The sequence below is a fragment of the Nicotiana tomentosiformis genome, chromosome 8 (assembly GCF_000390325.3).
Source record: "Nicotiana tomentosiformis chromosome 8, ASM39032v3, whole genome shotgun sequence".
Classification (NCBI taxonomy): Eukaryota; Viridiplantae; Streptophyta; class Magnoliopsida; order Solanales; family Solanaceae; genus Nicotiana; species Nicotiana tomentosiformis.
In genome coordinates this window covers 79,469,739-79,483,867 of record NC_090819.1, presented here as the reverse complement: position 1 = coordinate 79,483,867, position 14,129 = coordinate 79,469,739, and the positions used below count along the sequence as shown (strand labels likewise).

At 40.2% G+C, this 14,129-nt stretch overlaps 2 protein-coding genes across 11 annotated transcripts; one reads left to right on the top strand and one right to left on the bottom strand.

Annotated features, from left to right (window-relative positions):
- On the top strand, nucleotides 1-1,887 carry LOC104084726 (uncharacterized). The gene is made up of 4 exons (XM_009588665.2): nucleotides 1-15; nucleotides 63-128; nucleotides 543-717; nucleotides 1,178-1,887. The coding sequence occupies exons 1-4, from the start codon at nucleotides 1-3 to the stop codon at nucleotides 1,885-1,887; spliced, it is 966 nt and encodes a 321-aa protein (XP_009586960.2).
- Nucleotides 1,888-9,113: 7,226 nt separating this feature from the next.
- LOC104084719 (uncharacterized) lies at nucleotides 9,114-14,129 on the bottom strand. Of its 10 annotated transcripts, XM_033653050.2 has the most exons (7): nucleotides 13,152-13,854; nucleotides 12,663-12,911; nucleotides 12,091-12,206; nucleotides 11,441-11,605; nucleotides 10,520-10,636; nucleotides 10,076-10,421; nucleotides 9,114-9,382 (listed from the first exon to the last, which is right to left on the bottom strand). In XM_033653050.2, the coding sequence occupies exons 1-4, from the start codon at nucleotides 13,768-13,770 to the stop codon at nucleotides 11,597-11,599; spliced, it is 993 nt and encodes a 330-aa protein (XP_033508941.1). In that variant the 5' UTR covers nucleotides 13,771-13,854; the 3' UTR covers nucleotides 9,114-9,382; nucleotides 10,076-10,421; nucleotides 10,520-10,636; nucleotides 11,441-11,596. The 10 variants fall into 10 exon arrangements, with proteins under 10 accessions (XP_033508941.1, XP_009586948.1, XP_033508938.1 ...); XM_009588653.4 differs by having other exon boundaries at nucleotides 12,663-13,854; XM_033653047.2 differs by having other exon boundaries at nucleotides 9,114-9,364; nucleotides 12,663-13,854.

The window sequence follows — 14,129 nt, the reverse complement described above, 5'->3', positions numbered from 1 at the left end:
ATGGTGAATTTTCTGGTGACTTGATTTAGAAGATGTGATTTTGATTTTTCACTAATTTGAAGGTTCTTGTTTACTGGTCTAAAGGTCTACTGTACAAGGAGTTGGGTTTTCGGCATTATCTAAGAAAAGTAAGGCGTAACATTATACCATTAAGTTCCTTCGAACGCACATAATGAGCTCGAGGATAATTCTCTTTCATTAGTGGCCATTGGACAAATAATTTGATCAACCATGGGTAACTTGTAAAGAAGCAAACCACTCAAAGAAAGTCTCCTGACTCTTGCAATGCTCACGACATAGAAAACAGATGACCACCTTTTTCCCAAGACCTGAAGCTAAAAGTTTCATTAGCACCTCAAAATGACAGCTTGAGGTTGGAAGTAAGAGCAAAAAAGTAAGTAGCTTTACCAAATCCTATTTCCCGCTAAATCAAGGTTTGACAACATTATTCACCCCTTCTATTTCTTGAGTTTGAACTTTAAACTCAACAGCCCGCCTCTTACAGTTCAATCTCCATTTTTTTGTTGATCACTTTCTTGAAGCTGAGATTGCAGAACAAGATTTCCGGCGACCACTACCCAGGATTTGCCGGCGGAATCAACCACCCAACTTCCGGCCAGCTCTCCGATTTCCAGGTTCATCTCTCCATTTTTAGTTGCAGTTTTTTAGTCGGTTTGTTCTCTGTTACATCTGTCTATTTCTATATTGGTAGTGCATGTATTAAATTCAACCTTGCTTGTTGCATCTGTATCTTTAGGTAGATTAATTGCGCTAGTACGTGCTTGAGTTTTTGTTCTTGTTTTTGAACTTGTTCTTGACACATTTAACTCGTTAAGTTTTCATATTTTCTTTGTTGGTAGTGCCTTGTATTCAATTCAACCTTGCATATTACATATGTCTCCTCGGGTAGATTAATTGTGCTAATACTTGCTTGAGTTTTTGTACTTGTTCTTGACACTTTTAACTTGTTAAGTTCTCATATTCTTAGCATACTTTCCTCTGTTCTAGCTCTCTGTTGGTTGAGTGGTAGTGATTAAGTAGTACCCTTACTTTATAGTGATTGTGGTTTACGATGTGAGAGTAAAGTCATGTCTTCGGGTGGGGCAGGAGGTGGGGGGCAAGGGTGGGAAGGGGGACAAGGAAGCTTCTAGACTGAGAGTTGGGTCCTGAAACATAGGGTCGTTGACGGGTAAGACTATAGAGTTGGGTAGGATTCTTCAGAGAAGGAGGATCAACATAGCGTGTGTCCAGGAGACCAGGTGGAAGGGTACTAAGGCACGTGATGTTAGCGGGTATAAACTGTGGTACTCTGGAGGTGTTGGGGGCAAGAATGGGGTTGGTATTTTAGTTTACAGTGATCTTAGGGAGCTAGTGGTCGAGGTTAGGAGGGTAAGAGATAGGGTGATGGCGGTTAAGCTTGTGATTGGGGGGCTTACTTTAAGTGTAATTAATGCTTATGATCCTCAAGTAGGCTTGGGCGAGGAGGTCAAGAGGCAATTCTGGGGAGACTTGGACGAGGTGGTGCGTAGTATTCTGCGCACCGAGAAGATTTTCATTGGAGGGGATTTCAATGGCCATATCGGGGCTAATGCTGGGAGTTATGATGATATGAATGGAGGGTTCGAATTTGGAGATAGGAACGAGGGAGGTACTTTGCTGTTGGATTTCGCTAGAGCTTTTGATTTGGTAGTAGCTAACTCGAATTTCCCAAAGAGGGAGGAGCACCTGGTCACTTTCCAGGGTACGGTGGCCAGAATTCAGATAAACTATCTTCTCTGTAGGAAATATGATAGAGGTCTTTGCATGGATTGCAAGGTCATCCTGAGTGAGTATCGCACGACCCAACATAGGCTCCTGGTAAATGGATTTGGGGATCAAGAGGAATAGAAAGAAGAGAACAGTGTGCAGTCAACCTAGAGTCAAGTGGGGAAACTTGACTAAGGACAAAGCCCATGAGTTAGGGGAGAGTTTGCTGGCGATGTGGGCCTGGAAGAGTGGTGGGGATGCGACAGGAAACTACATTAGGGAAGCTGTGAGAGAGGTTTTAGGGGTTACAAAGGGATACCCTGGGAGATGTATAGGGGACTGGTGGTGGAATGCGGAGATCCAAGGTAAAGTTGAAGTCAAGAAAGCGGCTTATTTGAAATTCATTGAGAGCACAAACGAGGAGGAAAAGAGGACAAATTGGGAATGTTATAAGAAGGCAAAGAAAGAGGCGAAGTTAGCGGTTATGGTGGCTAAGACTGCTGCCTTTGGACGCATGTATGTAGAACTTGGGTGCAAAGGCGGGGACAAGAAGTTATACATGTTACCCAAAAAGAAAGGCTCATGACTCGGACCAAGTGAAGTGCATCAAAAACGAGGACGGCATAGTATTGATGGAAGACGCTCATATTAGACGAATATGGCAGACATACTTCCACAGACTGTTGAACGAGGAGGGGGCATAAGCATTGTGCTGGGTGAGTTGGAGCACTCCGAGAGTCTGCGTGATTTTTGGCTATTGTAGGCATATTAAGGTCGAAGATGTTATGGGAGCGATGCGTAAGATGAGCAGGGGAAGTGCGACTGGGCCAGACGAGATCCCGGTAGAATCTTGGAAGAGTGTGGGCCGTGCAAGCTTGGAGTGGCTTACTGGGTTGTTTAATGTTATATTTAAGACGAAGAAAATACTCGAAGAATGGAGGTGAAGTATGATGATTCCCTTGTACAAGAATAAGGGTGATGTCCAAAACTGCAATAACTATAGGGGTATCAAGTGGCTGAGTCATACTATGAAAATCTGGGAGAGGGTGGTGGAAGTCAGGGCGAGGAAGAGTGTGTCTATTTTTGAGAATTAGTTTGGATTCTTGCCGGGGCGATCGACTACGGAAGCCATTTATCTATTGAGGAGATTGGTAGAGCAGTATATGGAGAGAAAGAAGGACCTACACATGGTGTTTATAGACCTAGAAAAGGCGTACGATAAAGTCCCGAGGGAGGTTCTGTGGAGATGTTTAGAGGTTAGCGGCATTCCGGTAGCATACACTAGGGTAATCAAGGACATGTATGATGGTGCTAAGACTCGGGTGAGGGCAATGGGAGGTGACTCAGATCACTTCCCAGTAGTGATGAGGTTGCACCATGGATTGGCTCTTATCCCGTTCTTATTTGCTCTGGCAATGGATGTGCTGACGCGACACATTCAAGGGGAGGTTCCATGGTGCATGTTATTTGCCGATGACATAGTGCTAAGTGATGAGACGAGAAGTGGGGTTAATGCGAGGCTGGAGGTCTGGAGGCAGACCCTAAAGTCTAAAGGTTTCAAGTTGAGCAGGACCAAAACGGAATACTTGGAATGTAAGTTCAGTGACGAGACTCGTGAAGCGGGCGTGTATGTGAAGCTTGATACCCAAGTCATCTCGAGGAGCGGTAGTTTCAAGTATCTCGAGTCTATAATCCAAGGTAACGGGGAGATTGATGATGAGGTCTCCCACCGTATCGGTGCGGGGTGGGTGAAATGGAAGCTCACATCTGGTGTTTTGTGTGATAAGAAGGTGCCACCAAGACTTAAGGGTAAGTTCTACAAAGTGGTAGTTAGACCTACTATGTTGTATGAGGCTGAGTGTTGGCCGGTCAAGAACTCCTATGTTCAGAGGATGAAAGTAGCCGAAATGAGGATGCTAAGATGGATGTGTGGGCATACCAGGAGAGATAAGATTAGGAACAAAGTTATTCAGGATAAAGTTGAAGGGGGCCCCGTGGAGGACAAGATGCGGGAGTTGAGGCTGAGATGGTCCGGGCACGTGCAGAGGAGGAGTACGGATTCTCCTGTCAGGAGGTGTGAGAGGCTGGTCGTGGTGGGGCTGAGAAAGGTAGAGGAATGCCAAAGAAGTATTGGGGAGAGGTGATTAGGCAGGATATGGCGCTACTTCAGCTCACTGAGGACATGACCTAGGATATAAGGGTGTGGAGGTCGAAGATTATGGTAGTTGGCTAGTAGGTAGTCGAGAGTTCCCTGTTTTATTTTTAGTAGTATTAGTAGCTCCCTTGTTTTTTCCGTATTCTTTGACCCCTAGTATTTGCTTATTGTTTCGTTCTCTGTGTGTATCATATTTTCCATTTTGTTACTATTTGATGCTACTTTTTCTTTTACTTCTTCTTGTTGTTGTTATTGTTGTTGTCTTTTTCCCCTTTTCCTTATCGTCCGTGGTCCCCTTATTCTTTCTTTCTTCTTCCTCTCTCTTCTTCGTCTTCTTTCTTTCTCTCTCTTTTCACCTTTTCTTGAGCCAAGAGTCTATCGGAAACAACCTCTCTACCTCGCCAGGTAGGGTAAGGTTTGCGTACACACTACCCTCTCCAGATCTCACTTGTGGGATTATACTGGGTATGTTATTGTATAGAGTTATCAAGGTGAATAACTCAGTATGACTCTTAAGACATCTAGTGCAATGTTCGGTTTATTAACTTTTTTCTCTCCTTTTTCATCTATTTGTTCTTGTTTAGTTTTCTTTTTATTATTATTTTTAATTTGAAGGAAGGGCCAATGGTGTAGGAATATGACAGGATTATTAAAGTAAGCTTGACTACTGGTCAATAGAGTTCACAATAACATCTACCATGATGCCCAAAAAGAGAATATAGAAATGGTCTAACAATTAATATACATTTTATCGCCTCTGTACAATTAAAGTTATGTGGGATGCATTTTGAAATCAACCTCTGATGAGCCTGACATCCCAAATCAGGAATATAGTAACATATATGATCCATGTATAACTTCAAACTTACTGGGATTTGGATCAAGCATTTTTTAATATGCAATTTAGTCATACTGAAGAAAATCGAAAAAGGAAAACATAAATATCACTCTCTAACATTCGAAACTTAAAAAAGAAGGCAATTAGACATAGTGGAGTACATGTTCCTGGGCCATTGCACAAGATCTGGGATATCAAAGAATATATATATCAGTTAAGCAGGATCTTAAAAGGAAAAAAGAATCTGGAGATGCAAAAAAGTTATGTTGGGAGAGGGGGTTTCCGAGAAAGTAATATGAACTAAGTTTGTCTTTTACCACTTTAGGTCTGTGAGAAAGCACGGGAGAAAATATATTATTGATATTAGATACTCAATATAATATAAGAGGTCCTATTTATAGCTATAGTCTACAAAGTACATATTACTCCCATTCCAATATTGGACTACACATAATTAACACTCCCCCTCAAACCGGTGCATACACATCATATGTATCGAGCTTGTTACACATATAATTAATACGAGAACCGGTAAGAGACTTAGTGAAAATATCTGATAGTTGATCATTCGACTTTACAAACTTTGTAACAATATCTCCTGAAAATACTTTTTCTCTGACAAAGTGACAGTCGATCTCAATGTGTTTAGTCCTCTCATAGAACACCGGATTTGACGCAATATGAAGAGCAGCTTGGTCCATATTGCTGATTCTCCGAACTTTAACTCCTTGAGCAACTGCTTGACCCAAACTAACTCACACGTTGCCATAGATATGGCTCGATATTCGGCTTTAGCGCTAGATCAAGCAACTACATTCTGTTTTTTGCTCTTCCACGAGACCAAACTACCTCCTACTATAACACAATATCCAGATGTAGAACATCTATCAGAAGGTAATCTTGCCCAATCAGCATCTGTGTACCCAACAATCTGCTCGTGGCCTCGATCCTCGAATAGTAATCCTTTGCCTGGAGCTGACTTTATATACCGAAAAAGGCGAACAACTGCATCCTAGTGACTATCACAAGGAGAATCCTTAAACTGACTTACAACACTCACCGAAAAAAAATGCTAGGTCTAGTCACTGTGAGGTAATTCAATTTGCCAACCAACCTCCTATATCTCGTAGGGTCTCTAAGAGGCTCCCCCTGTCCAGGCAGAAGCTTAGCACTCAGATCCGTAGGAAAGTCAATATGTCTGCAACCCATCATTCCAGTCTCCTCAAGAATGTCTAAGGCATACTTCCGCTGTGAAATAACAATACCTAAGCTAGACTGAGCGACCTCAATACCTAGAAAATACTTCAATCTGCCTAGATCCTTAGTCTAGAAGTGCTGAAAGAGATGCTACTTCAGATTAGTAATATCATCCTGATCATTGCCAGTAATAACAATATCATCAACATAAACCACCAGATAAATACACAGATTAGGAGCAGAATGCCGATAAAACACAGAGTGATCAGCCTCACTACGAGTCATACCGAACTCCTGAATAATTGTGCTGAACTTACCAAACCAAGCTCGAGGGGACTGTTTCAAACCATATAGTGACATGCGCAATCTGCATACACAACCATTAAACTCCCCCTGAGCAACAAAATCAGGTGGTTACTCCATATAAACTTTCTCCTCAAGATCACCGTGGAGAAAAGCATTCTTAATGTCAAACTGATAAAGAGGCCAATGACGTACAACAACCATGGACAAAAAAAAAGACGAACAGATACTACTTTAGCCACGGGAGAGAAAGTATCGCTATAATCAAGCCCAAAAATCTGAGTATATCCTTTTGTAACAAAACGAGCCTTAAGTCGATCAACCTGGCCATCCGGGCCGACTTTGACTGCATAAACCCAACGACAACCAACAGTAGACCTGTCTGCAGAAAGAGGAACAAGCTCCCAAGTGCCACTCGCATGTAAAGTAGATATCTCGTCAATCATAGCTTATCGCCATCCTGGATGAGATAGTGCCTCACTTGTAGACTTAGGGATAGAAACAGTGGACAAAGAAGATATAAAAGTATAATGAGGTGACGACAAACGATGATAACTTAAACCGACATAGTGGGGAATAGGATTAAGTATGGATCGTACACCTTTGCGGAGTGCAATTGGTTGACTAAGAGGAGACAAGTCCACAGTAGGTGCAGAATCTGATGCAGGACGTGAATCACCTGGACATGATGCTGGATGTGGACGACGATGATAAGTCAAGAGTAGTGGAGCTGCAGAAGGTTGAACTAGATTATGTGAAGGAACTGGAGCTATAGGTGGTGGAGCTACAACTGGAGTTGTAGGTGGTGGAGCTGGAGCTATAGGTGGTGGAGCTACAACTGGAGCTGTAGGTGGTGGAGCTTGAGATGTAGAGGAAGATGAATGGGATATAGTGACTGAATCTCCAAAAGATGAAACTGGTAGTACCTCAAAAATATCTAAGTGATTACCTGGACCTGTGAAGTATGAATGGGTTTCAAAGAAGGTAACATCATCGGACAAAAGGTACCGCTGGAGGTCAGGAGAATAGCATCGATACCCTTTTTGTGTTCTCGAGTAACCCAGAAATACGCACTTAAGAGCATGAGGAGCTAACTTATTTGTTCCTGGAGTAAGGTTATGGACAAAACAAGTGCTTCCAAAGATACGGGGTGGAAGAGAGAATAAATATAAGTGGGAAAACATGACAGAGAATGGAACTTGGTTTTGGATAGCTGAAGATGGCATACGATTAAAAAGATAGCAAGATATAAGAAGTGCATCCCCCCAAAAACGCAACGGAGCATGAAATAGTATGAATAGGGTACGAGCAGTTTCAATAAGATGTCTATTCTTTCTTTCAGCTACCCCATTTTGTTGAGATGTGTACAAACAAGTTATTTGATGAATAATCCCATGAGAATTCATAAACTGCTGAAATGGGGAAGACAAATACTATCAGGCATTATCACTACGAAATATGCGAATAGAAACCTCAAATTGATTTTGAATTTCAGCGTGGAAGGTCTGGAAAATAGAAAACAGCTCAGATCAATTTTTTATCAAAAACATCCAAGTGCACCTGGAATAATCGTCAATGAAACTGACAAAGTAGCGGAATCCCAAGGTGGAACTGACCCGACTAGGACCCCAAACATCTGAATGGACTAAAGTAAAAGGTGACTCTGCTCGATTATCAAGACGCCGAGGGAAATGGGAGTGAGTATGCTTACCGAGCTGACAGGACTCACTCTAGAGCTGACAAGTGAGATAAACCAGATACCATTTTCTGAAGTTTTGACAAATTGGGATGTCCCAACCGTTTATGTAATAGATCTGGTGAATCAGTAACAGGACAAGTTGTTGAAGGAAGACAAGATGTGAGTCCATGAGATTTAACAAGGATAAGGTAATAAAGCCGGTTTGATTCACGCCTGGTACCGATGACCTGCCCCGTACTGCGTTCCTGTATAAAAACATGGTCATCAAGAAATAAAACAGCGCATTTAAGTGATTTGACTAAGCGACTAACATCTATGAGATTAAAAAGACTATTGGGAACATAAAGGACTGAATCTAAAGGTAAGGAAGGAAGTGGCTTGCTTGACCTATTGCAATTGCCATGGTTTGAGACTCATTGGCCATTGTGACTCTTGGAAGAGATTGAGAATACGAAATAGTAGTGAAAAGAGATTTGTTACTAAAAATATGATCTGATGCACCTGAATCAATGACCCAAGACTCAGAGGATGAAAATTGGGAGAAACAAGTCACATTATTACCTGTTTGAACAACAGAAGTTATCTCAGAAGATGACTGCTTACATGTTTTGTACTGAAGGAACTAAATATAATCCGCTAAAGAAACCATCCGATTATTCAAAGTATCGGTTCCCATTTTTGTTATGAAAAAAAATTCTAACAACCTCCGTGAGGCCTAGCTAACAACCAAAGTGAAAGGGAAATTTTTTTCACTGTTACTGTTCACCGGAAAACACTGTAGCGCGCCGGAATAAAAAAAGCCGTCAAAATCTGATGTAACCTTGATGGGTAGGCTCGGAATTGCAAGGGGAACAATCTGTCCTGAAGAGTCGTCGCCAAAAAATGGCCGGAATTGGCCCACGCGACGTCGGAACTTCTCCGGAAAATTTTCTTCCGGCAGCGAATGGCAACGCGTGGAGGGTCTTCTGACGGAGATTCTTTTATGGGTTTGTCGTCGGAGCCCGATCTACTTTGTGGTGGTATTGGTTTATGCACAACACTGACGAAAAATAATTTTTTCACTTGCGGCAGACCTGTATTTGCTGGAAAGACTTCCGGTCGACTGATTTTTTCTTCCCGGAGTCGCTGAAATTTATGCACAGCGATAAATCTCTCACAATTGCTCTGATACCATGTGAGAAAGCACGGGAGAGAATATATTATAGATATTAGATACTCAATATAATACAAAAGGTCCTATTTATAGTTATAGTCTACAAAGTACATATTACTCTCATTCCAATGTGGGACTACACATAACTAACAGGGTCTGATCTTGATCATCAACTAGAACGTATGTGCCATAGCAATCAATGTGGCGGTAATATATGATTGACCAACTTCTCGACTCTGATGTATCTGCGTTAACGGCCCTTCCTACTCCTGCCTAGATTAAGAGGTGAACCTGTTAATATACAAAATATCAGGAATCAATCAAATCAATAAATTGTGCCTCAATTTGAAGCTCAACAGTGGACGTACTACCCATATTTTGCTTAAATGCTTAAATAAAACTGAATTAATCTAAAGCTTCAACGAATATTTGCAAACTAAATAATTCCACCAATATAGACGTTGTCGAATATATGTACGAAAAGGAAAAGACCATTTGAAGGAAGCTCAATAGAGAAATACGTACTACCCATATTTTGCCTTCTCTTTTTTTTTACGAAGTTACAGAAGAAAACTATCTTATTACTACAATGAGCACCCCCAGTGCTATAATTTTAAATGGCACATAAAGCTTTCTAATGACACGATGATAATGCAAAATAAGGAAGAACTGATTATTAGCTAAAGGATGTCAAAGCGATCAATCAAATCAATAAATTGTGCCCATATACATATTACCCATATTTTGCTTAAATGCTTAAATAAAACTGATTTAATCTAAAGCTTCAACAAATATTTGCAAACTAAATAATTCCACCAATTTGGGGGTTTTGGTTGTGGGGGGGGGGGGGGGGTCCGCAGGCTACTCTAACAGTTGCTTAATGACAAGTCAATACCAGTTCAACAGATATTGAAGGATGCGGTGTTAGTGCACAACCAAATACTCAAATTGTAGAGTACCAGAATATAGTACAAGAAGACTAACCTCAATTAGTTGAGCATCCAGTGAATTTATCTTAGACTTTTGCTCCTCAACATCTTTGGATAGTGTCAATTTTGTTGTCTCCATGTTCAGATGTTTTGATTTGACAACCTCATTAGCATTGGACTCCCTATCCTTTGGTGAATTTAACTTGATGTCTTCTACAGACTTTCAACATCTTTGGATAGTGTCAATTTTGTGTCTCCATGTTCAGATGTCATGATTTGACAACCTCATTGGTATTGGACTCCCTATTGGTTAGGAGAACTCAACTTGATGTCTTCCACAGCCTTTGCGAATTTTGGCTCCTCTTCTGCAACAAATCTGTACCCTTGTTGTTCTCAACCACCTACATTGAGAAGCAATTGTTTAATAGATCGTCACACTTCAAAAAGTAGTCATTACGTAAATGTCCTTTGCACATATTCGACATATTGTTTCAACAACCTCACCAGAATTGGACTTGGTATCTTTTGCAAAGTTCAAACCTAAGTTCACAATTTTTCCCAATCTTGGCTCCTCTGATTCTTTTTCAAATTTAATATCCTTGTTGTTCTTACCCACCTGCATTTTGGGAAGAAAACTTTTACTACTTGATTATCACAGTTTTAGAAAAGGAAATGTCTCATGATAGTATGTTTTATCTCTTGATGCCAATGAGCAATAACCAATCGCACAAAAATTTAATGTCACCAAAGTTTATTAAATGGATGATAATGCAAAAAAATATCCACATTACACTCCAGGAAGAACTGATTATTAGCTAAAGTATGTCAAATGATTCTTTTTCAAATTTAATATCCTTGTTGTTCTTACCCACCTGCATTTTGAGAAGAAAACTTTTACTACTTGATTATCACAGTTTCAGAAAAGGAAATGTCTCATGATAGTAATATTTATCTCTTGATGCCAATGAGCAATGACCAATCGCACCAAAAATTAATGTCACCAAAGTTTATTAAATGGATGATAATGCAAAAAAATATCCACATTACACTCCAGGAAGAACTGATTATTAGCTAAAGTATGTCAAATGATTTCCAAGAAATGAACTTTGGAAACTAAATAACTCCACCAGTATAGACTTCGTCGAATATATGTACGAAAAGGAAAAGACCATTTAAACGAAGCTTAACAGTGAAATACATATTACCCATGTTTTGCCTCTTTTTCTAGAAAGTTACAGAAGAAAACTATTTTCTTGCTATAGTGAGCACTTCCAGTGCTATAATCTCAAATGACAGGTAAAACTTCTTAATTGCACGATGATAATGCAAAACAATCTCCACATAACACTCCAGGAAGAACTAATTATTAGAACCATGTCAAATTATTTCCAACAAATGGTCTGATCCAAGCTAATATTACCTTCAAGTCCACCTAGGTGATGTTTGATATGGATGTAGCAAAATTTCCCTTAATTTTGTCAATTCAAACACGATCTACAACTTGACCGTTCTCGCAACAATGCGTCGTCAATATGTCATAAAATATCCACAACTTGTGCTCCATGGAACACACTGGCTATTTTGCCTATAAAAATAAACACACTTTTATGAGCTAAATACTTGTGATGAAAACTTTTTGAGGATGAAAAGAGTTGCAATTTTCCTATCATGACAGTGTTAACCTGCAAATATAAATTATAAGGTTCCGAAGCCAATTTGAGACACCAAAGGTTATGAAAATGCTATTTACATGCTCGGAAAAATGTGGAAGACAAAATAGAAGCATAAGAAGAATACCAATTTGAAACATAACTAAGTCTTCAAAAAACTAACACATCAAAACTATTTAATGAGAAATGTACTATTCTATGAGGGGGAGGCGTTATCAAATTTTTCCCATTAATCCACTGGAGGGGGGAATACCATCAAACTGAACATAAAAATGCAGCTAGATAATAAAAGATTTGGCTAAACCATGTCGATTAACAGTGAATAGAAAATCACAATTCACGAAGAAAACAATTTCACTAACATGTCCGATACTTTATCTATATCTTTCAGATGCATTACCAGTAGGATAAAGTAAACGTCATTGGCCAAAAAAACGGTGCCTGCTGTGTCAATCATAGAAAGTAGGCTTATTCTATGTATATCTACAACATTTGAACTGGAATGAGAAAAAGCTCCTGCAAAGAGGATAGAGAATCTAAACTTTGCAGATGTTATATAGTAAAAGAACTACATCTGGCAAATTAAAGAAGCATTCAAAAAGATTAACCAGCAGTATTAAAATATCAATTTAGTAATACTTCCCTCTTGTTGTACGTATACATCATTGATCTGATGAAAGGCAAAATAATTTCTGTTGGAGAAATTTTGATTTTTTAATCCCCCCTGTAAAATCTCCTAATTCTGCATGTTATTTCTAATATAAGGGTATTAACCAATCCACATCTATTAGCAACTTAAAATATCTTTTTCAATGTTTCATTATAAGAGAACCAACAACTTAGTTATTTCTCTCATCCGAAGTCGCATTGATTGGCATTTCATCTGAGTACACAAATAAAATGAACTTTCACTTATTTAGCAGTAATTCTAGTAACTCAAACAGTAATAGAATGAATACTGCAACGAAATACCATTTGAAAGAACTCGAATGGAGGCACCAGTTGTTTGCTGGATAGGCTTGATTAAAGACCCTTGTTTTCCTATTAAGTTCACAGCTTGTGTTGATGCTACAAGTAGTCTGATAGAGCAGAATGCAGCCCCAGCAGCTCCAGGTAAGTTGCCATCAGCTTCAAGTCCACTAACGCGTTTGAACACTCTTATTACAGCATCCATCGCAGGGATAATGCTGCCTCGGGTTCTTCCTTCCCCTATATTAGAACCTATGACATTGTTTATGGAGACTATCACAAGGACTACTTTCTCGAAGAGAGAGCAGAACACAAAAAGACTAGATCCAGTCTCAACAAGTCTGGAAATTTCCTGTGGCACTGGAATGTTAAGCTCAGAACATATCAAGTGTATTATTTTCGCAGTCACAGATCCAAATGACAACTTATTGAGAGTTACTGCAATTGCAAACTTATGCTTGAGGTTACAAAAACCAGTAGATCCGCCCATACCTGAATGCCCGAAGCCAATAAGTTCCCCACTTGTTGAGTAACTCCTTTTAAACCCAAGCCCAAACTCCCCATTAGGGTCCGTAAGGTTTTCATATTCTCCAACTCCCATGAAAGCATCATGAACTCTTTGGTTGTGGAAGAGTTTAATATTCCGGTTATCACTTGACGTATCACCGCCACTGCAGCTATTGTCGTCGGGAATCCGGACATAAACATTACCTTTGCCATCATTTCCATAGCCATTATCAACAGACGAACTGCTGTTTTGAGTCGGTCCAGGACCATCAGCATCTGAAGCAGCAGTTTTCTTCCTAGATTTTTGCTTCTTAACAGTCTGTTGAGAAGGGAACTTTGGAATGTGTGGGTGGCTTCCTAAGGTTGGCATGGAAGAATAATGCGGTGGAGGAACTCTCCCACCCTCAGCGAGTGCAGCATAATAGCGGGCTAGGGCACGAGCAGAGCAGTGTCCATTGGCAGCAGGTATAATAGCACGGCGAGCATAGAGAGAATTGAATATGGCAGGTAAAGTAGTTGCAAGTTGAGCGATCTGCTGCGGCTGGAAGGTGGATGGCAAGTCTGAATGGTTGCTGACATTCGACAACTTGGTGAGATCACTCATATCTACTGTAAGCGTTGCAAGTCGAGATTCCACACCTGCAATAGGGAATTTTAGGTGTCAACTATCAGATGGATATATATATATATAGAGCAGTGTCCATTGGCAGCAGGTATAATAGCACGGCGAGCATAGAGAGAATTGAATATGGCAGGTAAAGTAGTTGCAAGTTGAGCGATCTGCTGCGGCTGGAAGGTGGATGGCAAGTCTGAATGGTTGCTGACATTCGACAACTTGGTGAGATCACTCATATCTACTGTAAGCGTTGCAAGTCGAGATTCCACACCTGCAATAGGGAATTTTAGGTGTCAACTATCAGATGGATATATATATATATATATATATATATATATATATATATA

Bases quoted from the DNA above. Each gene is read 5' to 3' on its own strand.
- LOC104084726 (XM_009588665.2), top strand. The intron at 129-542 runs GTAAGGCGTAAC...ACTTTCTTGAAG, and splicing joins TTCGGCATTATCTAAGAAAA to CTGAGATTGCAGAACAAGAT. The intron at 718-1,177 runs GTATTAAATTCA...CCTGAAACATAG, and splicing joins TTTCTATATTGGTAGTGCAT to GGTCGTTGACGGGTAAGACT.
- LOC104084719 (XM_009588653.4), bottom strand. From the start codon at position 13,770: ATGAGTGATCTCACCAAGTTGTCGAATGTCAGCAACCATTCAGACTTG. The intron at 12,207-12,662 runs GTATTTCGTTGC...TCCTCTTTGCAG, and splicing joins CATTCGAGTTCTTTCAAATG to GAGCTTTTTCTCATTCCAGT.